The sequence below is a fragment of the Gallinula chloropus genome (assembly GCF_964237585.1).
Source record: "Gallinula chloropus genome assembly, chromosome: 20".
NCBI lineage: Eukaryota > Metazoa > Chordata > Aves > Gruiformes > Rallidae > Gallinula > Gallinula chloropus.
Window position 1 is genome coordinate 10,168,015 of NC_140105.1, and position 24,757 is coordinate 10,192,771.

The window sequence follows — 24,757 nt, forward strand, 5'->3', positions numbered from 1 at the left end:
AGTCTGCTCACCCTATGTCACCCATGCTCAGCGCAGGGACCTGACTACCACTGCTGTCTGGGCACCCAAGGGGCTCCAGCAGGATGGGACAGGAGCCTCCCAGCTCCCCCAACCCTCCCCAGCCCTGTGCTCAGCCAGGAGCATCCCCACACAGGTGTGTGTGTCTTGGCTTTACAAACACTCTATTAATTACCAAAACGCTAGTGTGTGAACACAGGCTCTGGGATCAGCAGCCACACAGCCCTGAGATCCCGAGCTCCACAGCTGATCCGCTCCCCACACAGCCCCACTCCACGACAGACCCTCCACAGCTGCTCGAGATGCTGCTTTGGCATCACAACCCAAACCCTGAGCAGGATTCAGGCTACCTCTTCCCTCCATACCCACCATGGTCACCAAACTGCCACAACACTCCCCTTTCCCGTGCAACTCCTGCTGCAGTTTGAGCCTGGAACACATAAACACCAGAGCACAGCAAAGCAAAGACCCCTTCCCAAGGCACAGCTCAGTTTTCTACTGAATTCAGCCAAACCCTCCTCCTGCAGCAAGAACAAAGAGCTTCTAGGCACAGCGATCCCCAATCCCTGCATCAGAACAAACCCAACGTGCCCCAGGTCTCTGGCTTGGCTGCCTAAGGGCAACAAGCTCCTTCTTGGGGCACAGTGGCCTCTGCCTGGCACAACCAACCCCCCAGGAAAAGCTGCTGCAGAAGAGTCTCCAGCCAGGGCCCCTTCCCACTACCTGGGCTCGAGTCCCAAAGAGACCAGCACACAACCCTTCCATGTTTTATTAACGATCAGCAACAAAATTTACAACAGAGAGAACAGAACCGGCGCGGAAGGGCCGTCCAGCACTGTGCAGGGAGCAGCCTGGACACCCCCCCCACAGCACCCTGGAATGTAAGAGGCAGAAAGGGGCTCAGCCCAGCACCCATCCTCCTCAGGCCCTGCACTTGCCCACAGGGCTCATACGCTGCATGCCGGCCCCAAGGACCAGGCCCTCCCCTGGGTAACTGCTCAGGCACGAGGTAGGCCGTGGCGGCACCAGCGAGCAGGGCTCCGGTCCGCACACAGCACCGGGCCCTGCGGCTGCGATGGGAAGAGGCTCTGGAAAAGCCCCCAGAGCTGCCATGCTGAGAAATCCCCCCATCCCACCAGGGAAACCGCAGAACGGAGGGTCCCAGTGCCACCAGCTGCCCACCCCTCGCAGCAACGGCTGCGATGCTGCCTGGGACTGGGGCAGCGAATGATTCCCAGTGGGCACAGAGAGGCTGAATCCAGCCAAACCCGAGCAGCTCCACCCTGTACTTGTGCAGAGGCAGCAGCTGAGAAGAGGCAGCATGGTGAACCCCAGAGCACTGGGCCCGTCGGCACCTCCCACACAGAGGACCCACCGTCCCCACCCGAAAGGTCACACAGGAGGAACCGCGGGTGCCGCATCCCTTCCCCGGGGAGGCCGCTCTTGCCCATCTCTCCAGCTGCCCCCATCACCACCCCAAGGGCTGCTCTGACACGCAGACTCCTGGTGGGATGGCCGAACGTGGAGGGCCAAGCAGGCCGGGCAGCTGCTCCATTTCCACCCTACTAAAAGCCAGAAATGGCAGAAGGTAAAAGCACATCAACATGTTAAAACATTAGTTATAATTAAAACTGTTTGGTGGGGTTCTTTTTTCTCTCTTGTCAAATCTTCTCCTGGGAAAGGGGACGGGAGCTGATTAACGGAGGAAAAACTAGGCAGCACGATCCTGACTCGTTATTTCTGCATAATTAGTGCAGGAGGAGCTAGAACAGAAGAGGGTAGGACAGCACATCCTGCGTGCCAGCAGCGGCGGCCCCGTTCAGGGCTCCTCTCTCAAAGAGCTGTCTGCCCCTCGAGCAGGGGAGGCTGCGGCGCTCTGCAACCCACTCATCGGCTCTCTGCTGGCCTAGTGCTTCTCTTCTTCCAGTCTCTTCATGGCCTCCAACACAGCCAGCTCTTTTGCTTCCTTCTTCTGGTTCCTAGCTTCAAACTCCAGCCTACAGCAAGCACAAAACACTGTGAGATTCTCAGCCATCCCCACCTCTGGTGGACTAAAAGCAGCCGTAGCAGGGGTGTGCTGCCTTCTCCTGCGCTGCCAAAGCCTCACCAGGAACCCCCAAGGCTCTTCTTCAACCACAAGCCCTACACTCCCCCACTGCCCAAGCACTACTTGTTTCTCCCTCCACAGAAGATGCTGCTGGAATACCTTGGTCTGACCTGGCAGTGCCATGACACTGAAATCCATTTTACCACTGAGCTGAGCCGAGGTCACTGAAAGCGAAGGGCTCAGGCTTCAAAAGAAGCCACATGCTAAATCCCCAAGGACATAGCAAGGAAACATTGTCCTTAGCAGAGGAGGAAAAGCAATAAAATGTGCTGCAAAGCACATGCTGAGGCAGCAGCGTTTGGCTGCTCCTGCACAGTCCAGTACATCCACATTTAAGCCGCCTAAACTATGGGAGATGAAAGATCAGTTCACTGATGCTCTGCCTTCAGGTGAGCCCTTCTGTCCTGCTCCATCCCATTTATTAGTCCTGGGGGGACTGGATGGAACAGCACGTGACAGAAGCAGGAGATAAAGAAAACCAACCTGTTCTTGATGATCCTCTGCACAATTAAATCTGTGGTGAGGTTGCTGCCACTGTCCACCAGCTGGAAAATGCCCCGTCTCTTGGGTTCCTGTGGAGAAGCACGCAAGGCTCAGCTGTGAAAAACACTCAGGACGTTCTGGGTTCACAGCTTGAAGCCACAGCAGGTCCTGTGGGCACCCAGCCAGGCACGACACAAACCCACCTCCAAGGAGGGAGAATAAATACAGGCTGAAAGCAAAGCTTCACCCCTGTGCGAGCTGAGCGAGGCCAACCAGGCCTGGAGTAAAGACTACAGGAGTTCTCATTCTGCCAGGAAGGCCTTGGGAACAGGCACAACAGAACAGTGACCACAAGAATGAGCTGCTTTGAGTGAGATTCACAGGCTCTGCTCCAAGTAGCCATGCTCAGGGAGTGGGGGCAAAAAGCAGCATCCCCTGGCAAAGGCAGCATCTTCTGTGACACCCCGTCTCCGCTCCGGAACGCGAATGAAGCCATGCTGCATCCACCAAACACTGAGGAAGGCACAGGGACAACAGCAGCAGGCAGCTTACCTCGTATGGATCAGAACCATCCTTGTCTGGCACCACCTCAGTCATCCCATGACACACGAGCGTGACCTGGAGAAGGACATGACATTGCTGACAAGACCCCAAAGGTAACAGGGACTTTCCCTGCTGCCGCACTGCCAGCAGCATAGCCTGGAGAGTGGCAAAGCCACCCCAAAGTAGTGGGCCTGGCAGTGCATCTGGAGCTCCCTGCAACCCTGCTGCAGGACCGTGCCTCTTGAACACACTGGTGTTTTCCTGCACCCCTTTATCTCCCTATGCACCCCACACCTTCTGCTTGGCGACTCTCACCTTGAAGTGATCCAGCAGGTCGGCAGTGACAGCGTAGGGGGCTCCAATCACCACTTCTGAGACGTACTGGAAAAGATAACCAGGGAAAGAGTCTGGGTTTGAGAATCAAAAAGAAAGGGCAAAGGACCTAACCTGCCAGCCTGGGGCCTGACCTGACTTGGGCAGGTGGCCTGGCTACTGTCAGCAGGCGAGTAAGGGAATGGGAAAGTGGGGTCAGCAGCCACCCACGCTTGTCCCACAGCAGCTTTCTGTTCCACTGAAGAATGTGCTTTCTGGTAGCACATGTAGTGAATCCAAGAGTTAACGGCTCAGGGAACACGATCCTGTGCCTCCCTGCATTTCTTTCTCAGGAATTTCCCCCCCTGCTGCAGGCAGCAGAGAGTTTTCTACAAGAGCAGAGCTGCAGAGCTGAGGAGCGCTCTGCAAGGCATCCCACCCTCCCGCTGCCAGGGGAACAGAGGTGGATGGGTTCAGCGGCAGCATCAGCCAGGAGGAGAGGGGAGGCTGGGGCTTCCTCCTGAGCACACATCAGCACCTCTGGCAGCCTCAAGTGACCAGCTCTGTCTCTGCCTTCTCAGTGCACACCCAAGAACTCGACTGCTGGCTGCAGGGTGAACATCCCCAGCTCCAGGCTGGAACGGCGCAGAGGCACCTACCCGACAGGCCAAGACACTGAGCGTTCTCTCATGGATGTTCATGATGGGATAGTTCTTCCCTTTGTAGCGATTTACTTCCTAAGACAAAGCACCAGGCACAATCAGAAGCAGGACAAAGCACCCCCCCTTTTCCCTCCTGCTTTCTCCCAACACAAAGATCCTCCACTGGCCAACACCCCTCTCCTTGAGTCTCACAGATCAGAGAAGGAATGGGCCAAGACACTCTGTCTCTGGACCACTCCACACACAGACCTGATCGAAGTGCAGCCCAGCGATGATGTAGGGCTTCTCTGCCAGCCGGTGAACCTTCTCCAGGAAATCTACGTGCCCGATATCTGTGGACCTGTTTAAGGAACTGAACATGGAAAACAGGGAAAGGAAGAGAGAAACGGACACGCTGCAAAGACTGCACAGCTACAGAGAAGGAAAGGAGGAGGAGGGGAAAGAAAAAAAGCAACTGTCCTATTGTGGTGGTTCAAAACATGAAAACATCAAACCAACCAGCCAGAGCTACAGCCAAGGATACGGAACAGGTCAAAGGCTCCGGCCACGTAGATGATGGTGTCTCCTGGCTGTGGCTCCTTCCCTGATGCAAACTGGATGATCTTCTGAGATGTCTGCAGGAACTGCGAGACGCCAGTCCAGGGACTGTGACCCTTTGGCCCCTGGGAAAACACAGGCAGCACACGGCTCCTTTCTGGGCTCCAGGAGGGTGTTTGAACAACACACAGGATGCAGCCGCAGGCTGTGGCTGGCCCGAATTCGTCTGCTGGCCAGCATCTCAGCTCTCAGCAGCTCGGCCTCTCTATTCCTGGCAGCAAATGTTTAGGCAATGGCAGGAGCACCCCTCTCGCTCCCTCAGTCTGAGCTGTCACCTCAACAGCCGGCTCAGGAGGTGCCCAGAAGGAAGCTCAGGAAGAAGGAAGGCAACAGGGCAGTGTTGGATAACCAGGAGAGGCCAAGCTTGCTTGGCAGAGAACACACAGCCGACCTACGCCTTTCTCAAGCCTTTGGGCAGCCCACCCATCACTGGCCATGCCAGGAGGGGACCACCCAGAGCTCTGGCAAGGGCCAGACCCAGCACCAGTGAAACCAAAGACGGAGTTTTATCCCCATCACACAGCAGCTTTGGGGCCAGCCAGCAAGCCACTGGCTGCAGCCCTCCTGTGCCCCAGTAAAGCCACCTGCTCTGCAAGACCGGAAAGCACAGAGACAACTTGGAGACCAAGACCAGTCGCACCAGTGCCACATGCGGAGTGGGGCTCAGCTGGTCCCTGCACGGGTGCTCTCCCCAGATGCAAGCACAGGGAACAGCCATGCTGGAGCAGCAGACCCCGTAACACCTCCTCAAAACCCCAACACGGTGGAGAAGATGATTCCTCCCAGCCAGCAAACCTCAGTGAGTAAAAAAGACTCACTCAAGCTGTGGGTCCAGGTGTTCCTTAACCAGGGACAACCCAACACCCAGGAAAAAAGTGGTGCTGGTGGCTCTTAAAGGTATCCTGAGATGTGAGCTGGACACGACAGCAGAGAACCCTGGGACTGCTCTGCTTCCAGAAGAGCAGGCATGGGGACACTGCACACAGCATGCGAGCTCCACGCCGCTCCACGCCGCTCCCCAGACCCAAGGCAATGCCTGGAGAGGTTGTCCTCAGGCTGGGACAGCGGGCACTTGGGTCCCAGAGGACATGGCAAAGACAAGCAAGCCAGAAACGCAGCAAAGGTTCAAGAGGCACAGCAGGTGTGAGCTCGCCTGCCGAACAGGGACACCTGCCTGCACCGCTGACCGCGGCAGCCGCTCCGCGGGGGCGGCCGACGGTGACTGAGGTTGCTACTAAATGTGGGGGGGGAAAACAGGCCTGAAAGCACATTTGGAACCCCTCTCAGCCACGACAACAACCAGACGTCCACGAGCAGAACTCGCATTACCTTCCCAAAGTTGTCAGTGTGCTTCCGATAGTCTAGGTCCTCATCCTGAAGGGAGATAGAGAGTCAGAAGGTGTAAGCGCTCCCACAGCTCCTCCAGCTCCACAGGCTCGCGTGGCAGAAGCGCTGGGCAGCGCTGGCTCAGGCCGCTCGCCATCGATCCCTGGCACCCGGTGCTGACAAACTCGTTAATGTCTAAACCCGAGTCGTGCCCCAGCCTGAGTCAGGTGTAGCCTGTCCTTATCTGCTCCCAGCCTGGCATCCCACGGCGGCTCTTGCACAACGTGCAGCGCTGCGCACCTACGCGCCCCCCTCAGCTGCCCCAAGCCCCCTGGCAGCACAGCATCCCTCTCCTTCCAAAGATGCTCGGCTGGAGCCGGGCTCAGATCGCTGCAGGCGGCTGGCAGCTCTGCACCAGGTCTTGGTGTGAACGTCAACGGGGCAGCTAAGCCAATCTAAGGGCTCAGCACAGCAGATCTCCCTCTACCCCCGAATTCTCCTGTGGTCCCTCACCACGTCCCTGCCGTTATCTATGTGACTCCATTCACTGGGCTGCTCGTTTACCAAATCAATTCAGCTCATTTCCTAACATAACACTGCCTCCTTTATTTTCCTTTGGTTAGCTTAGCTCCCTGCCAGGCAGGGAGCTGAGGAGACTCAGGAAAGGCCTGACAGGACTAGAGACAGCAGAAAGCAGAAGCACACAGCTCAGGGAGAAGGAAGAGGACTGTCCAGTTCTGGCTGACAGATCGATGTGGCTGCACAACGTAGTTCAGCCACGGAGAAGCCATAGGCAAACCCTGTAACACTCCCAAAGCCCCCAGCCAGCCAGGAGGGATCGAAGCCTTTGTCCCCCCACGCCCTTCCAAAGCGGCGAGGGCTGAGATCACAGCGTGATCTCAGACAGGCTTAAGCAAACATAAGCAGGTTGTTTTGCTGCCACTGCCCATAATCCGCTTGCCAGTTCTCCCTGCACCCAGGAGCCCGACGCAGGAGCTCTGCTGCCATTTGGGATAGCGAATGGAAAGAGCTGGCGTATGCCCTGGGCTCCAAGCTCCCACCCAAAGCCCTCTCACTCACTATGTTGCTGTGGTGAGCCTTAGTCATGAGCAGCATGCGGCCAACGAGGTCGGTAGTAGACACACCTTGGGTGCGTTTGCATTCCCTGCAGGGAGACAAGCAAAGGGTAACGCAGGAGCCACAGGAGCGTGTGCCTCTTCCCACCACTACCAGAGGAACCCCCCTGACACCTAAGAAATCCAGACCAGGGGCCTTCTGAGGAAGTCTTCCCACTACCTGCTCACTTGCTGAGCCTCTGCGTCTTCTCCACACCACAGCAACTGCTCGTAGGAGGAAAACTTCTCTTGCACAACCCTCCCCACAGAGCTAACTCCCAGGGAAGCTTCAAGATGAAGGCTAGCATCTGCCAGGGGCAGGAAGCCCCTGCCAGCCAGCAGGCAGTCTGCAACACTTCCCAGGGGCCAAAACGGTGTTAGAACAAAATTAAAGCGTGACCTGAAGAGAGCTGAGCTTCATCTGGCTTCCCTTCAGGGCACAAACTCCCAGAAACTTTGCCCACACCAGGTAAGAAGGTAAGCAGCAAGGGGTTACCTGTATCGCCCTGCTGTCTTCACCTCCTCATAGGTATCCTTGCCATCTATCGTTAAGGTGATGTCATCTGCAGAGAGAGAAAAGCCTCAGCTCCACACCCAAGGCTTACTGCACACCAGCTATAGCCAGACCAGACCTCCTGCGATCTGAATCCCTGCACAGACACGTGGGGTACGTCCTGCACCCCTTGGAAATGCCAAGGGTTTGCAAGACTAACCTATCCACGGAGACAAGCCCGATCCTGGATGCTGGGCACCACGAGCCACCTGCCCCACTGGGTTTTTAGACAGCCCAGAAAATCTGAGCCAGTTGCCCTCACACTGAATCCAGCGGCATGACTGATTGAATTATTGCCTGAGTGAGAGTGAACATCGTTCTCAGTGTTGAAAAGCACTTTCATCTCAACCTCTCTGGGCCAGGTTTTAGCCGCTGGTTCATGTTACAACTTGCTCAGCCCTCCTACAGCCAGTTTTACCCCTCAGCGACAGGACTGCTAACAGGGACATCAAGCTACTGAGTTAGTTCTGGTTCATCCTTGGCAGGGTGCCTAACCCCCTTGCCAAAAACACCTCTCACCTATTTTGTGACACTTTAAGAACTTTGCAGGTGAAATCCTAGGCTGGCTTTCCTTTGGCCAAGCAGCCAGAGGAGGGCACAGGCCAGCTCACGAGCTCCTGCACGTGTGGGTGGCTGCTCAGGGAGGTTCTCACCCCACACCCTCGCACCTCGGGGCACAGGGCAGCGGGACCGTGCTGCAGGCACAGCTCCATGTGCCAGGAGAGAGGCAGGAGGTGGGTTTGCTGCCTGTGCCCTTCCCAGGCAGGCTGAGCTGTTTCAACACTTTACCTTCTGCACAAACAGAGCCCGGCAGAACCACAGGCAGAAGCACCCAACGATGTGGCAGAGGGGATGGACAGGGTGGAACTGGAGCAAAGGCCAGCCGCGCGCGCTCGCTTCCCAGCAGCCATAATCCCTCACCAAATCTCCTGAGGGGTCACGTACCCCAACAGCACGTTCAGGGCAGGCAATTAAGTTAACAAGGCATTTGATAATCACCCTGCCCACGTGAAAAAGCGTATCTTAGAGATGATTAATGATTTATTCACATTGGATGAAATACTGGCTTATCGACGGCGGGTGCTGGGACCGGATGAGGAAGGGTACGTGAAATGAGTGCAAAGACCACTCCTATCAAAGGACCACATACCTGCAGAGGGGCAAGGAGGAGGGGCTGAGGCTGAACGAACATGAAGCAGCCCTGGGAAGGGACAGAGTACACAGGTCCCATCTCCCCCCAGCACTGCTTCCCTTCAGCGACTACAACCCGAGAAGCGTTCAGGTTAAGAACCAGGCCTCTGGCACACGGTCAGCTAAGCCCTTGAACAGCTTATCAGCTGGATAAAGAGAGAGAAGCTTTTCACCTCTGATCTCATCCCAGGATAAGCAGTTACAAACATGACTGTACTTCTGCACACTTATCTTTCTGACAGTGTTTTTCACGTTTAAGTTTTGTACATGACTATTCCCTGCCCCCCCCCCCCCCCCATCCTCCCCCTGCACAAATTTCCACTGGCACTAAGGGCAACCTCATGATAAAGTGTCACAGAGGGATGCTTAACCCATGGGATCTCTCAGGGTGCCCAGCATCTGGACAGGGCAGCCCGACAGCCCAGAGTGGGTGCTGGTGGCAGACACACAAGGCATCCCCCCACAGCCAGTGCTGCCCAGGACATTCCTCGGTTGGCAGCAGGGAATCCAAGAGCCCACAAGTCCCAGAGGGGCTGTGTATCACCTCAGAATGCCACTCACCACCGTGCACACAGAAGTCACAGTTATATTTGTCCAGGGTTTCCAGTGTGGTGACATAGGGAGCTCCTGGAGCAATCTCATCCACCCACTTGATGGCTTGCACCATTTTGTACCTCTCCTCCTGCGTAAAGACAGGGGGGCCCTTGTGCTTGGCAATCTCCTCTGGGGGAGAAACAGAAAAACCCTGTTAGAAGCACATACCACACCCACAAAGACCCTCACCTACGGGACCCTCACTCCCCACTCCGCTGGGTGACCATCACTGCAGGCTTAGCACTGCTCAGAGCTGGTTTGCAGTAGAGGAGGGAGCCCCAGCTAGGCTGGGAAAGATTTCCATTTGGTTGCTTTTCTTAAAGGGTGTGACAAGGGCCCTGAAAATCACCTGGAAGGCAAAGGTCTCCGTGCCGCCCTGTACCCAGGGCCTGGGCCTCCTGACAGCCCCTTGAAGGGAGCTTCCCCCTCTGAACAACAGCTTAGTTGTTACGCTGGGTTCACGCCACAAGACACACATCAGTAAACCAGCTTAAAATCCCTCGTCAGGCACAGGGAGCAGTGCCCAGCACTGAACTCCTGGATGGGGTGGAAAGGAGCTGCCTGTCTCCGGAGAGCCGGTGGTTTTGGTGCAGCGGCTCTGCATTCTGCACCAGCAAAACCAGAGTCCTTCCCAACCGGCTCCGGTGCTCTTAGAGCACGGATCGCCCCTCACACGATGCCTGCAAGCCCTGAGCCTGGCTCCAGGGAGCGACTGCGCTCCCTTTCCCGGTCAAGGGGCACTTTGGGGGGCTGTTGCTCCTTGAGGAGATGCAGCAGCCGCTCTGCATCGGGAGATCCCCGTTCTCCCGGGGCCGGGAGGTGAAAAGCCGAGAAGAAAAAACACCCTCTTACCGTCCGTGTGGACACCCACGATCAGGTAATCCCCCATGGCCCGAGCCTGGCGCAGCTGGTTCGAGTGCCCGTAGTGCACCATGTCGTAGCTGGAAAGGCAAAGGGCCGCGGCTCAGCCTGGGACGCCGGGGCCGGCCCTTGCCGGGGAGGTGACCTTCCCCCTCAGCCCTGCCGGGGCTCCTCGGCCTCAAGTCTCCCCGCGGCTGACGCCGTGCCAGGCAGCGCACGGGGCTGGGGGGGGGCCGCGGCCCGCCGGACTCCCCCACCCCCTCCGCCACCCGCCACCCCAGCCACCCGCAGCCCCGGGGCCCGTCCCGCCGCGGTGACAGAGAGCCGGAGGCACGGACGCCGCTAACACGGTTTATTTGCCCGTCCCCGCCGCCCCACTCACCATCCGTCGCACCAGACGCGCACGGGCCGCTGCAGCCCCGCGCCGCCGCCGCCGCCCGCCGCCGCCCCGTTGCGCAGCATGGCCGCGCTGTCACCGGCGGCGCCGCCCGCCCGCAACCGAGCGAGCGGGGCCGCCGCCGCCACCGCCCGCCCCTCCCCGCCCCGCCCCGCCGCCATCGCGGGGCGCGGCCCCGCCGGGCCCGCCCGCCCGCCCTCAGTTGCTCTTCCTGCGCCGGGCGCCCTTGGCGCAGCCGCGGCCCAGCCAGCCGCCGGCACGGGCGGGCGGCTCCTCCTCCCGCCGCGGCTCCTCCTCCTCCTCCTCTTCCTCCCGCGGCGGCGCGGTGCCCGGCGGCGGGGCCACCGGCTTCCGCGAGTGCGTGCGTTCCTCCCCGGAGCGAAGCGGCTCGGCCAGCTCGAAGATGGGGTCCCGCGCCCTGCGGAGACAGGGCGGGCGTGGGACGGCTGCCGGACGGGCCCCGAGGTCCGGCCGGTCCCCGTTTCCGAGCCGCTCACCGGTCGTAGCGGGGGATCTCCAGCCCCAGCTCGGCCATCAGCAGCCGCATGACATCGTCGCAGCGGCCGTGCAGCTTCAGGGCGGCCAGGTCATCCTTTGGGGTCCACTGCAGGGGGGGACAGCAGACCCGCGGCTGCAGGCATCTCCCCGCAGGGTCCCCTCGAGCGAGGGGGGAGGGAGGGTCCCTGCCCGGGATGCGCCCGTGCTCGGGGACCCTTCATGCTCCCAAACCCACCCAGCCCCAGGGCAGGCAGCTCTCACCTGCAGGTTCACGATATAGAGCTTTGGGCGGCGAGCAGGGGGCTTGCTCATGCACCAAAGCCGGGGGTATTTTTTCAGAACCTGCCAGAAAACAAGAGATTATCAGTACAGCCAAAGGCACCTGTAACCGTGACCCGTATCAGCGAGAGGAAAAGGAATGTATTACCAGGAGGGGAAAGAGGGAGGAAGAGAGACTATCACAGATGGTGGGCGAATCCTGACACCAGAGTTTACAGTTGTCTGTTTGGGAGGAGACTGCTCAGCACCAAGGTGTATCACCAAGAGGGAATGCTGCTAACAATCTTCACCGAGTCTCTAAAGTTACCTTTAAGCTGGAACCCAGACAAAGAATCACATCTGCTTTGCTTGCAGCTTCTGTTGCTGCTTCCCAGTTCAGGGGCTGCCTCAACGTCCCCTTCTCCCCAAAGTGGACGATTGTATCTCTCAACTGTGCCCCACACTTGTGGCACATCCTGCCAGTGTGATGCCTGTGCAGGGCTGTGCGCTCCGTCACATCGAACACTCGCACGTACTCTCTGTTGGGTGTACAGGAAGTGCAGACCTGATGCAGAACGAAAGCAAAGACCCCGTTAACATCGTTGGCATCCAGCCCACGACACCCAGGCACTTCTCCTTCAGAAGTGCAGCACTTCTTGGGGACGGTTGGTTGGAAGCAGTAAAAAGGGATCACCCAAGGGATTGGGTGCTGACTTGGAAAAGTGTGGGAAACCTCAGCTAGCAAGTGGAATTACAGGGTGCCTGCTGGCTACACGACAGCAGGGAGGTCAGAGGAAGTGGAGTCAGAAGCAGAAGGTTCCAGCAAGTACAGAGGAAAAAGCCACCAACTCATACAGAACACTCTGCTGTGGTGCTCGCTAACTAGTTCACCCCAAACCTGCCAGCCTGAAGACAGGAACTAGGCAGAGGCTGACCCATCCTGGCTCCTCTCGAGCGAGTGGGAGGTATGTAGTTTACCTTCTCTCTTGTGAGGCCACCAGACAGAACCCACCCCCTGTTCTGGCCGCTCACCTCTATGTACATGTTGCCATGAAGCTCGGATATTGCTGCTCGGGGTAACCCGCTCCGCAGGTGCAGCCCATCGCAGTTCTGAGACACCACATGCTGCACCTTGAAGAGAACAAAACACTGAGCTGACACACAGGGAGAGGACTCTGGAAGCATTACAGGTGACACCCATGTCTCTCTGCTGGTTGGCACAGAGTTAATTTTCCTCCTAGCAGCCGGCACAGTACTGAGATGCGGGTTTGGGATGAGAATAATGCTGGTAACACACTCCTGGTTTCAGTTGTTGCCAGGTAGTTGTGGTGTTTACACTGAGTCAGGAACTCTTCAGCTCTCAGGCCTGGCCAGGTGCACAAGAACCTTTGAGAGCAGAGCCAGGGTGGTTGGCACAGGCTGGCCCAAGGATACTCCCTGCCATATGACATCATGCTCTGTAGGTAACTGGGGGAGCTAGCTGGGGGGCTGGATCGCTGCTCAGAAACAGACTGGGCATTGGGTGGGTCCTTTTCTGTGGGTGGTGAGCAACTGCATTTGTGCACCACTTGTTTTATATGTATTTTTATACTAATATCACATTATATATTTAATAGTCTTTATAATAATTATAACATTCTCTTTGTTATCCCATTAAACTGTCTTTATCTCAAGCCACAAGGTGGGTTTTTTTCCATTCACCTCCCCATCCCACAGCAGGAAGGGGGGAGTGAGCAGCTGCCTGGTGCTCGGGCACCACCTGGGGTTAAAACCACGACAGCCTCAATTCACACCAGGCAGCCCTGGGCATCAGAGCAGAACTACCTGAAGGAAAGCATGGAGAACAGACTGTGGTGAGAGCTAAACCAAACCACTCCTTCTGCTGAACAGAGCTCTACCAGGCCTGGCTGACTCCATGGCTGGATGCCCACAGCAGCCTCACCAGGAGGCACACACAAGGTGTTAAAAGGCACCTGGGGAAGACCTGCCAGAGCAACTGTCAGGAGCTAGGTGAACAGAGACTTGGCTGCATGTGAACACAGATGCTTTTTCCTATGTGGATGTGGACCCACCTGAGTAAAAACAGTAGTTAGGCAACCCTGTGAAAGGCTTTTCCCCCACTGTTGGGTTTTATTTGTCATACTTAGAGAGGTGAGGTGCAGTGTCTTACCAGGTTGTGCTTGTGCAGGCAGGCAATGCTCATGTGGGTGAGCGTGGGCTCTGCCTCACTCAGATCTGAAGCCCTGACAAGAAGCACAGGAAAAAACAAAAGAAAAAAAAAAAAAGAGGTTGGAATTGTCACTAATCTCTCTTTTCAGTGTCAGCTTTCTGCTTCACAGCTCAGCTGTTCTCCTCACCTGATGGTCCTGCCCTTCTGCAGCAACGTCCAAATGCCATTAGGGCCTCTGTAGTCCGGGATTGAAGCTGCCTGTGTTATCAGGAGAGAAAAGTGAGGCCTGATGGGAAGGTTCGTGCCTCTTCTGCACAGACACACCAGGCTGCTCTCACCCAGGACAGCCAGACACACACACCCCATTCACTGGTGCATTCCCCTTCACTCCAAGTTTTCTAGTGCAGTGGTTCTTTAATCACAGGGAAGTCTTTGTTTCACGTTTTTTCTGTCATCTCCCACCTCACAGCTCTCATTTTCACCTCCAGTATTTATTTTCTGTCATTCTGGAATCCCTCCAGAAATCCTTCTGACCCTCAGTGCTTCCCATTTCCCTACAAAGAACTCAATTCTTGATCCTTTCCTTATTTTCACCAGGCTCTGATTTCTGGTTGCTCACACTTTAACCCTCTTCAGCAAAAGCACTTGTGACATTGGCCCTTGTACACCCACCCCAGCATCGTGCCCCATATCAGCAGGGACAGCAGAAAAGGGAAAGAAAATAAGGTTCCCATCTCAGACTTCAGAGGTGACATGTTAGGAGAGGCAGGACCAGATTTCCACTCTCCCAGAGCCCAGCTATTTCTTAGACTGAAATTTATAAGTTCATAGAATGGTCAGGGCTGGCAGGGACCTTAAAGATCATCAAGTTCCAAATCCTCCTGCCATGGGCAGGGACACAAGTTCTGATAACCAGCTGCTATTCCCACTCGTCCATTAACACAGATGTTAATTAACTAACTTGCTTTTAGGTTTTACATTAAAAGGAGAGACTTGAATGAAGACTCAGGATCGCCTTGTTTAAGCAGCACACTCATCACTGGGGTGACGCAGCCCTGGAGTCTCTTGAGCAGCAGGTGCACCACCAAACCTCTTGCTCACGGTTTGCAGCGCAGCAGCATCAACCCAGCATCCCATAGCACACATCATGCAGCCGTTCAGAAACCACAAAACCCATTGCAAGGAGCCCAAAGGAGCTCCTAGAGGTCCAGCTGCTCACCCTCAGAGAATCCTACCGTACTGATCCCGGCTCCTGTGTAGATGACAAGGTGCCTGGCATTCCGGACAGCTGCAGCCAGCTCAGTAACCTTTCTGTTTAGCTCCTCTGGTTCATCACACACCTGGAAAATACAACTGAGGGGGTTGACGTCTTTCCAAGACACAGCACATCCCCAGATGGGAAGGAACAGGGGAGCTGCGTGGCCCCGGCCTGGCCAGGACGAGCAACACAGACCCGATCAGAGGTGGTTGCTAAATGAAAGGCCTGGCCCAAGGGAGAGGGGAAGGGAGAAGCTTTCTGGAGAGCAGCACACGCGGATCCACCCTCCCGCCCAGCCCGAACCGGCAGCTGCTGAGGGTACGGCTGAGGCAGAGACAGCTCGGGGGTGGCACCGGGGGCCGCAGCCGCGGGGGCGTTGCCGGTGAGGCGGCACCAGCAGCGCTCCCACCCAGGCCTGCCGCCGCTCCAGGGCCGACCCCGCAGCACCCAGCCTGGCGGCCGCAGCGGCCGATGGGGCGCGCTGAGCTCCTCTCCCCACAAACCCCCCCTCTGTCCCCCGCCGGTCCTCAGCCCGCGCCCCCCGGCCGCCCCCCGCCGCCCACCTCCTCCTGCCGCCGGCGCAGCCGCTCTCGCCGCTTGCGGCGCCGCTCCAGCTCCCTGACGATCTCCTCGCTCTCGCCCAGCACCTGGCACTCCTCGGGGCTCCGCTCCGCCGGCGGCTTCCTCCAGATGCGGCACACCTGCCCGGCACACGCGGGCGGTCACGGCGGCCCCGCGGTAGCGGCGGGGCCGAGCCGAGCCGAGCCGGGCCGGGTCGGGCCGTACCTGTCTCCGCCGGTCCCGCTGCTCCTCCTGCTGTAGGATCTCGGCGCGGGCCGCCGCTTTCCGCTCCGAGCGGCTCAGGCTGCCGCCGGCCGCCATCAGCCCGGAAGCGCCCCGCTTCCGCCTACCGGGCTGCCGGGCCGCGCCCCCGCTTCCGCTAACCCTCCTGGAGCGGCCCGAGCGCAGCTTCCGCCGGCGGTTTGGCGGCACCGCCCCGGGATGCTGCGGCAGCAGCGGCGGCAGCGGCAGCGTCCCCCCGCGCCGCGGCGGACCGCGCCCCCAAGGAAGCGGCAGGGCGGCGGCGGCAGTTGGAAAGCGCTTTATTGTCACGTACAACCGGGCGGCCGCGCGCGGACACTATGTACAGCAGCCAGTCGGTCACGCCGCCCCCCCTGCCCGCAGCATCCCGGGGCGGGGACCCCCCCCTCCGGCTTTCCCCGTCCTGCCCCGGGAGGGAGCGGCGAGGCGGGTAATGGGGGGCGCGGGGCTTACTGCCCCCCCCCCCCCCCCTCCATCGGGGAACGGCCCCAGGCAAAGAGAAAGAACACAGACACCCTTCACGGCAGGGAAGCAAAGGACGAGCACCTCAGAACACCGACTGTCACACCCCAGGGGGCTGTACACGAGAGAGGGGCTGGGGCCAGCCTGGCTCGGTGCCCTGTTGATGGGCACTGGCCCCCCCCGGAGCAGGACGGACACTCCTTGGGCGCTGCAGAACATCCCTCGGGGGCCAAGGCTTCACTGGGAACAGACCCAAAGCCGACACGCTAGCAGGGGAAGCAGCAGGTGTGGGGGGACCATGTCCCCGCCAGCACCCAGCCCAGTGCCTTGTGGAGCTCACCTGCCGCACCGGCGGCATCCAGGCCTGGACAGGCCTCATCGAACGCGCTCGGAGCGGGCTGGGGTCACAGGCCAGTGAGCACAGGAGACACCGGCCTCAACGTCTGGTGGAGCCAGCACCGGGGGCCTGCTCGGCCCTCCTGACTCACATCCCGCTCCGAAGCGGCACGGCCTTGCCAGCAGCAGCAGCAGGGCTGCTGCCGAGGCTGCAGGCTCTCCTCACACCACGGCCTCTGGCCCCACACACAGGCCCTTGGGCTGCTCACCTTGTGGAGGTCAGACCTCCAAATAGGTTCAGAGCCACTCTCCAGCCAGGCATGATCTCAGGCTGGGCCCAGGAGGGACAGGATTGGGACTGACGCCCCAGAGGTCTCAGTGTCTCACCTCTCCCAGGCACCACATCACCAGCTGGAAGACAAAGGCCAGAGCCCAAAGCTGAGTGGCAAGTGCTGCTCAGCACATCGCCTGTCCGGTGAATGGCTGTGAAGCAGCATGTCAGACACTGCAGCTGAGAGAAAAAGCCCAGGGCTGGGAGGGGGAAGCCTGGAGGCAACGTTCTGACCCTCTCCCAGTTCAGGAGAAGCATCCCAAGCAGCTTCTCCCTCACCCCCCCCCCCCCCCCCCCCCCCCCCCCCATCAATCAACACAAAGCTGCTCTCCCCCTCCAGCAGGAAATCCCCACCAATTATCTCCTCCTCTCCTGCGGCTTCACAGCTTTCATCAGGTTTGCCTGCTTCTCAGCCCAGAGGCCAGCAGCATCAGTTCAGCTACGTCAGCAGCACATCACCAAAAACCACCCAGGATGGCAAACCCTGCCTCCCCACAGACCTGCGGTTTCACTTGTGCCGTCCTGGTCCTGCCCCCTCCGCTCATGAGACTTTCAGCAGCCAGATCACACGGGCCTCACCCCCACCTCCTGCTTCTCTAAACCAACTCAAGTAATCAGCTCAAATCTTTGGGGAGGGGAAAGCTAGGGGTGGGGTGGGGGAAATCAAAGTGTTTGTGGAAATGGAGCCTGGCCACAAATAGCTTCTCAGCTGCGTCACAGCTGTGAGTCTAAGCACTCTTCCAGCGCCCACAGACAGAAGCTGCACCAGGAAAGACAGCAACTATGGCACCGCTTAGTTCCCAGCAACACAGACACTCCGGACCAGCGCTGGCCCCGCAGAGCCCAGGGGACAGGCAGCTTTGCTCCTCTTGTCAGGGGAGCCCCAAGAGCAACAGAAGTTCCGAACACAGGATCCAATTCCAGAGTTAAATCCCATCGGTCTCCTCCTCAACTTGGACAATTCTCCCTTGAGTTACTTCCCTACCAGCTTTGCTGGAGGAAGGAAAGGACAAGGTTCTCCCCATTCAGGTATCAGCTACCTGGCACCAGCTGCTCAGCCAGAGGCCCAGCTGCCTCTGCAGAGCAGCGTCTTCCAGCCAGGCATCCCTACTGAGTCGCACCAGCCATTCTTTCCTGCCTTCCAAGAACAGCAGCGCCTCTCTCCCCATCCCCCCACCCCCTCCCCACCACCAGAATCCTCCCTGGAGAATCCAGAGGGGTTCCAACTCCATCTCTCAGTTGAGCTTAGGGGGGAAAAAAAAGACGACAGCAGCATGAAAACGACAGCACACGGCACGGGCAGCCACGGGCACCACCACACCACAGCGCCACGCACGAGCTCGGAGAGCACAGAGAGCTCTACACAAGGGGACACAAGGGAAGAAGCCAGCAAGGTTGAGAATAAGTCACTTTTGGTACAATTGCAAAAAGATATCAAACAGGACTTGCCTCTTTTTTTTTTGTTTTTTTTTTTCTTTTTTTTTTTTCTTTTTTTCCTAAGTTTTATAAATAAAGTCTGATAACTCTTTATAAAAACTAACCTCAGAGCCACAAACAGCTTGCGGGAGGTTCATGAGAAACTTTAAAATTATTTATTTATTAACTTTTAACTAGCAAAGTCTCCCGAGAATATTTCCCCATTCGTATGGTCAAATATTCTCGCCCTCTCAGATAAAAAAAGCTGACTATAAATACGCTCTCTCTTCTGTCTGACTTTTTTTTTTTAAACTTAGATAATTTAATAACTCTTAAAACGATGTTTCTCTCTTTAAATAAAGGGCTATTTAACCACATAAACTGGTCGTGTAAACCATCACACTAGAGACACTTGATACCCTCAAAACACGGGAACAACTAGTGATTTTGGTCTTGTTCAGTGCAACACATTAGGCACAAAACCGGCCTGCAGTCCACACGGTACCTCCCCTCCCTCCCCTGCAAGGGCTCTGTCCTGGCTCCTTCCCCATCGCTGGGGCAGGGCACGACTGCACCGTCCTTCCCACCACTGCTAGTTTACACGGCTAAACGCAACGGACGTCTGAAGGAAACCCACGGCTGGGGCACAGAGGCACACCTAGAAAGGAATAAAAACCTATTACACAGAACACCCCAACTGCAACTACAGGTACCGAAGGAGACAAAAGCAGCAGGTTCAGGCGCCTGGCAGTCGGGCACCGCGATGCACCACCTGGAAGAGTAATGAAGTAAAAGCCTTTGGAAGTGACTGAAAAATTAGGGTTCCCGGCCCCAGGAAGAAAACCTCCCTTCCCCTCCTCCAGACCCTCCCCAAAGCCCTTCCATCGCCCTGCACAGACTTTCTTTGGCTTGGAAACCAAGATCTCGCAGTCTGTCCCAAGGGCGCCCGAGGACTACAGACCGCTGGGCTGGGGAGGGGTGGGGAGGGGGCTGTGTCTGCACAGGACAAGGGACGCACCACCACTGCTCATACCAATCTGGACACAACAAAAGAAAACTGGAGTGATCAGCAGGCCAGTCCTGGGCCAAGTAGAAGGAACCCAGACCCGTGTGGGGAGGGTTTGTGCTTTGGGGATTCCAGGCTGGTTTTGTGCCTAATTGCCCTGCACAGACAAGCTCAGGCAGCACTCGCTTCACTAAGACCGGGCGTCCGTTTTGGATTTCACTATTGTGATGACACTAGTAGTAGCAACCTTGCCAGGGACAAGGGGCCCCATACTGGAGGTGAGAGGCCCCCGCGCAGGGGTGACGGGGCTCCGGGCCACGGTTCTGGCGAAGTTCTGGAGAGCCTCGTATTTGGAGCGAAGAGCATCGAGTTCCATTTTCATGCTGGCGTTTTCAGAGGCCAGCTTCTCCACTTCTTGCTGCAGCTCTGCCTTCTGCTTCTCCAGTTCCTCCTTCTGGGTAACACGCTTGACTCTGCAGCTGGCCGCGTAGCCCCGGTTCTTCAGCGTGCGCCGGCGCTGCTTCAGCTGGATGATCTCCTCCTTCGACAGGCCCCGTAGATGCTGGTTCAGCTCCCGCACAGACATGGTCACCAGCTCCTCATCTGTCAAGCTGGTCCCATTCTCGCCTGGCTCCCTCTTCACCTGGAAGAGAAGGTGGCACGAACTCATGAAACCCAGAACGGTGCCCGCACCCGCCACCCGCACCCCCTTCCTTCACCTGCTGCTTTACCTTCAAGGCCTTGTTTCCTTTGTTGGGGGTCGTCATAACACGACAGCCTTGTCAATCAGGTTCTGGAAGGGAAGGAAGGTCATGTTATTTCCCCCTTGGAGACAGCAGAGCCCGGGACATTCCTGTGGCAGGGTCCAGGTGCTGCTGCACATCCCACCCTCCCCTCCCCAGACGACACTTGACAAGCACCCGACTGAGCTGGACTCACCAGCAGCAGATTCCGTCCCCGAGCAGAAGCTGCTGCCCTTCCACACCCCTACTCCCACGGAGACTGTGGCAACACTGGGTTTTGTTGCCTTTTTTTTTTTTTGGCTTGGGGTGGGGGAAATTAAAAAACAAGGAGGAGTCAGAGTACACGGAAGCCACATTTTTAAAAATAGCCTGGCAGGCAGCAGGCTGGGTCCAGAGCACGGCTGCTCCGGGCCAGTCATGCTGACTCAGCACGCCGGCACTCTGCGCCTCGCGCTCCCAGCCTCTCAGCCTTGTCGCTCCCAAGCGCAGCAAGGCAGCTGGCTGCTCCAGCACGCCCTCCCAACAGGTGCCCAAGCTCAGCCCAGAGGGTAAGAGTCCTTTTCTGGATCCCAGGAGCACCCAAGGTCCCAAACCAGCATGGCTCAAGAACACGCGACCCTGGGCAAGGAGTGCAGGGCAAGCCTTTGCCTCTGCAACACACCTGGCTGGGCACCCTGCGGGGCAGGAGAACCCCATGCCCGTGCTCACGCCTCTCCAAACTTTCTCTGCTTCCCAGGAAAGTGAGCGCATCCAGGTGCAAGTCAAAGTTCTGCACCCAACCTTTCCTGAGGAGCAGGAGGACAGCCCGGTACCGCAGCACAAGGAGGCCTTTGGGCGTGCTGGAATCCCAGCCGATGGCTCCACAGCAATCCCAGTCACACAAAGCCGACCCCAGCTGCGGGTCTCCCCTGTGAGAAGGTCCCTAGGTGAAAACCACCTTCCCTCTCCTCTATCTTCAGGACCAAGCCATGCTAGTAACAAAGATTCAGGGTGACCAAAACCAGCGGGGAGCAGCCCCCTCTGCTGCCATGCGAGACAGGACGTCAGAACTCAAAAGAGCAATTCCCAGGCCTGTTCTTACAGTGGATCACACCCGAGCTCCTGCTTCTATCCCTACGTACCTCCTCCCCTCAGCCTTCAGTTCAGAGTGCAGCTACACTGCCCAATGAGTTAATCCACTCAGATACTGCTTGACACACTCAGCTGCAGCCAGGAACAGCCCGGCTCCCGAGGCGAGGCCAGCGCTCAGTCCACAAACCCCTTCTCCACCTTTTGTCTCCTCAGCACCAAACAGCCAGCAGGAATTCTGTTCGCTGCTGCCTTGCTGAACGTGAGGTGCTGATGCAGTTACAGCCGAGAACCAAACGCACAAGTCAGCAAACATGAATTTCTGCTCTTCCAGCAGCTGTGGCACAGGCTCCCTGCAATACACCCACCACCTTCCAGAGGTGAACGGGGTCAGCATTCCCTGGGACAGCAGTAGAGACACTCCCACAGCCTCCAGCCTGCCAGGAGGCTATTTATACCTGGAGGACAATGCTCCTTCCAGTGAGACGTCCACTACAACCCGACAGTGCTGGTGTGGAAAGGGCTCCTTTGCTGCCCGAGGAAGCTGTGATGAAGCAGGCTAACACAAAACGGACAGCGCGCAAGCGACCGCTTCATCAAATCAACTCTTTGCTCCTTCCCAAACGGCTGCATTTCTTCCCTCTACTGCTGCTTGGCAAGCAACACGGCTGCTGGGAAAAGGGGGGAAGGAAGGGAGTAGCTGGGGAGACCAACCTCACCCCTTCAGCACCTGGGCACCATCCCCTGGCGAGTGCCAGGGGCTGAGGGCCAGCATGGTCAGAGGGACCCCCAGAGACCTGATCACCTTGTGTCACTACAGAATTGCCATCAGCCTGCCAAGCACTCGAGCCTCCTTCGTTAGGGCAGAGCTGTCATTAAACAGGCAGGGTGCTGTGTGAGGCAGGGTACTGGGAAGAGAGCCCTTGGGGCAGACTGGGGAGTCAGCAGGGTGGCTGCAAAGGCAGCGACAAGGACTAGAGCCGAGAAGGGGGCAGAGAAGAGGCTGGTCCCAGCCCCTGACAACAGCAGTTTAACTTTTCTGGAGCTTTAGGCTTAAAACATTTTCACCCAGAGGAAATTCCGACCTCCTAAGCCTGAAGCCTCCTGAAGCTGTAACAGGATCATCCCCAAAGGCACCTGGGGATGCCACCCCTCCCGGTCCCCTCTCCACGGGATCAAAATGAGATGCAGCATCGTGCAAGCCAGCGGAGTGGGAAGAACAGCCTGGAGACTGCTGGCTGCCTCCTGGGTCCCGCTCGGAGGATCGTTGGGCAGCTCGCACAGAGGACACCCAGGGAACTGGCACCAAGGCAGAGACCAAACTTGGCCTGAGTCTCCAGACTGCTGATCGCTCAGCTTTCGATAGCTTCCCGAAGAAAGAGCACACCGGGAGCGCCAAGCGCGATGACTGCGACGGGGAAAATGCAGCTTCAACACATTTCCCCAGAGCTCAAAAGGCCTGAACTCAGCACAAGCGCGGCCAATTCCCTCCTCGGCTCACAGGCGACACAAGGGAGCTGACAGCACCGCGCATGATTCAACGCAGGCCCCATTCTCCACATTCCTGATCGCGGAACCGTGCCACGAGCCCCGTGTAAACACGCTGACGTCACCCGTTCCAGCGCAGGCCGGCCCGGAGACGGCGCTGGGAGATGGGGGGGGGGGAAGAAAGGGAGACCCCTTGGTAGGGATGGGGATGGGGGAGGCAGAGGACGGGGCTGTGCTCCACAGCTCCGGGCAGGGGGAGGAGCGCGGTGTGCTGGCAGCGGTGGGGCACGCTGCACAACTCTCTCCCGGTGTGGATTTCACACCGGGTTCTGTTTGCTTTCTGGGAACTGAGCTCGCACAGCCCTCCCAGGAACCCCAACAGATGGGATGACTCCCCGGGATGCAGATGGGAGTCAGGCCAGCAGCTCTCCTGTACCCCTCCGGGGTGTCCCCGCTGAGCTCACGTCCAACCCAGGGCGCTCGGGGGGGGCAATTTTACCCCCCCTGCTTCCCCTCACGGCCCTGCCACCCAGCCGGTTTTAGCTCCGCTCGCCCAGCTACGGAAAGAACTGGCTTCCGGACACCCCATTCAGCACCCACCCCGCGTCCCACGGGCAGCCCGAGCACCCCCGGCGCGGGGCAGCAGGACCCGCACCCCGGAGAGCCCTGCCGCAGGGAGCCCGCCCGGTGCCGGGGACGCTGCGCCCCCAGCCCGCCCCCCCCTGCCCCGGTCCCCCCGTCGGCGCCGGGAAGCGCGGGTGTCCCGCCTGCGGCCGAGCCCCGGTACCGAGGGGGCCCCGCGGGGGTCGCCACCCGCCCCACACCTCTCCCTCCCCAGTCAGAGGAAAACCGGGGGGTCGCCGAGGAAGCCTCGCGGAACCGGGGAGCCCGCAGCAGGCCCGGCCGAGGCAGCGCGGGGCAACGGGACCGAGAGGGGCGGGCCCGGCGCCGGGGCAGCCGCCGGGCGGAACGCGCCCGCGGTGCCCGCTGGCGACCCCGGGAAGCGGCGGCCATAGACGGAGCGGGACAGGCCCCAGACCGGCGACCCCGCGCACCTGTTGCTCGTCCGCGGGGCGGGAACCGGGCGGGGCGGCGGGAGGGGGGGTGGGGAGGGAAGGACGGCGGCGGGGCTGCGCGGCGACCGCGGCCCCGGAACTCCCGCCGTGAGTCAGCGGCGAAACCCGCCGAGCCGCGACGGCCCGAGCCGGCCACCGGGCCACCATCCCGGGCCCGCCGCGCCCCGCCCCGGCCCGCCCCCGGGGACCGGCCCGCCGCGCCCCGCCCCGCCCGGTGCCAGGGCCGCGCCCGCCGCCCGCGGCCGCACCCGCCGCCGGCCGTCGCCGCGGCCGGTGCCGGTGGCTCTCACCTCCTCACGGAGCCGCCGGGGCCGGGGCCGGGCGGGGAGGCCGCGCTGGGAGGGACCGGGACGCCGCGAGCCGCCGCCGCCACCGCCGCTCACGGTCGCGTCACGTGATGTTTGGGTCACGTGGCTCCATTCATGAAGCGCCCGGCGCAACCGCCCCGGGCCCGGCGGGGGACGCGCGTCGCTGCCGGGGGCGGCGCCTTAACGGGGAGGCGGCGGCGGCAGCGCGCGTCCCCCCCGCTCGCCACGTCCCGCCGCGGGCGCGAGGCCCCGCCCGGCCCGGGGTGCGCGCGGGGCTCGGTCGGTGCTGCCGCCCTCCGCCGGTGCGGGGCGAGCCCCGTCCCCCCGCGGGGCATCTCCCGGCCTCCCCGGAGAGCAGCTGCCGTGGCGGCGGGGCGGGGGAAAGGTGACCTTCGGGCTGCCACGCGTGGCCGCGGGGAGCGGCAGCGGGGTGTGTGTGTGTGGGGGGGGTGCGCACGTCCACACCCGCCCCGGTCCGCATCCCGGCTCGACCTCCGAGCCGGGGAGAGCGCGGCCACCCGGCCCTGCCCGGCCGCAGCCCCGCGCTCCCCCCGCACCCGCGTCCGTCTGGGCTGCGGGGCCGCAGGAGGAGCGGCCGCGCCTCGGCCGGACGCGCTGACCTGGAGAAGGCGGCTCCGCCGCAGCTCTCCCGGCTCCGGGGCTGAAGCCGAAAAGCATCAATCCCGGGCCCTGACGTGCTGCGGCTCTGCCCGGTCCTGCCCTGCCAGCACCGCGGGCCCATAGCGCAGGGGCACAGC

At 59.4% G+C, this 24,757-nt stretch overlaps 3 protein-coding genes across 6 annotated transcripts; all 3 read right to left on the minus strand.

The window, feature by feature from the left end:
* Nucleotides 1–773: 773 nt before the first annotated feature.
* PCYT2 (phosphate cytidylyltransferase 2, ethanolamine) lies at nt 774–10,878 on the minus strand. 3 transcript variants are annotated; one of them, XM_084273769.1, is made up of 13 exons: nt 10,745–10,878; nt 10,354–10,442; nt 9,469–9,630; nt 7,660–7,726; nt 7,129–7,213; nt 6,052–6,096; nt 4,649–4,787; nt 4,375–4,457; nt 4,123–4,200; nt 3,467–3,532; nt 3,161–3,226; nt 2,609–2,697; nt 774–2,015 (listed from the first exon to the last, which is right to left on the minus strand). In XM_084273769.1, exons 1-13 carry the CDS (start codon nt 10,822–10,824, stop codon nt 1,925–1,927), a joined length of 1,140 nt encoding a protein of 379 aa, XP_084129895.1. In that variant the 5' UTR covers nt 10,825–10,878; the 3' UTR covers nt 774–1,924. The 3 variants fall into 3 exon arrangements, with proteins under 3 accessions (XP_084129895.1, XP_084129894.1, XP_084129896.1); XM_084273768.1 differs by having other exon boundaries at nt 4,375–4,477; nt 4,624–4,787; XM_084273770.1 differs by lacking the exon at nt 6,052–6,096 and having other exon boundaries at nt 4,375–4,477; nt 4,624–4,787.
* Nucleotides 10,879–10,914: 36 nt separating this feature from the next.
* On the minus strand, nt 10,915–15,845 carry SIRT7 (sirtuin 7). The gene is made up of 10 exons (XM_084273767.1): nt 15,730–15,845; nt 15,507–15,644; nt 14,921–15,025; nt 13,873–13,943; nt 13,686–13,758; nt 12,548–12,646; nt 11,844–12,080; nt 11,519–11,599; nt 11,257–11,363; nt 10,915–11,177 (listed from the first exon to the last, which is right to left on the minus strand). Exons 1-10 carry the CDS (start codon nt 15,823–15,825, stop codon nt 10,958–10,960), a joined length of 1,227 nt encoding a protein of 408 aa, XP_084129893.1. The 5' UTR covers nt 15,826–15,845; the 3' UTR covers nt 10,915–10,957.
* A 2,201-nt stretch (nt 15,846–18,046) lies between these two features.
* MAFG (MAF bZIP transcription factor G) lies at nt 18,047–24,060 on the minus strand. 2 transcript variants are annotated; one of them, XM_084273348.1, is made up of 3 exons: nt 23,982–24,060; nt 20,048–20,109; nt 18,047–19,959 (listed from the first exon to the last, which is right to left on the minus strand). In XM_084273348.1, exons 2-3 carry the CDS (start codon nt 20,081–20,083, stop codon nt 19,507–19,509), a joined length of 489 nt encoding a protein of 162 aa, XP_084129474.1. In that variant the 5' UTR covers nt 20,084–20,109; nt 23,982–24,060; the 3' UTR covers nt 18,047–19,506. The 2 variants fall into 2 exon arrangements, with proteins under 2 accessions (XP_084129474.1, XP_084129473.1); XM_084273347.1 differs by lacking the exon at nt 23,982–24,060 and adding an exon at nt 20,256–20,278.
* Nucleotides 24,061–24,757: the final 697 nt, after the last annotated feature.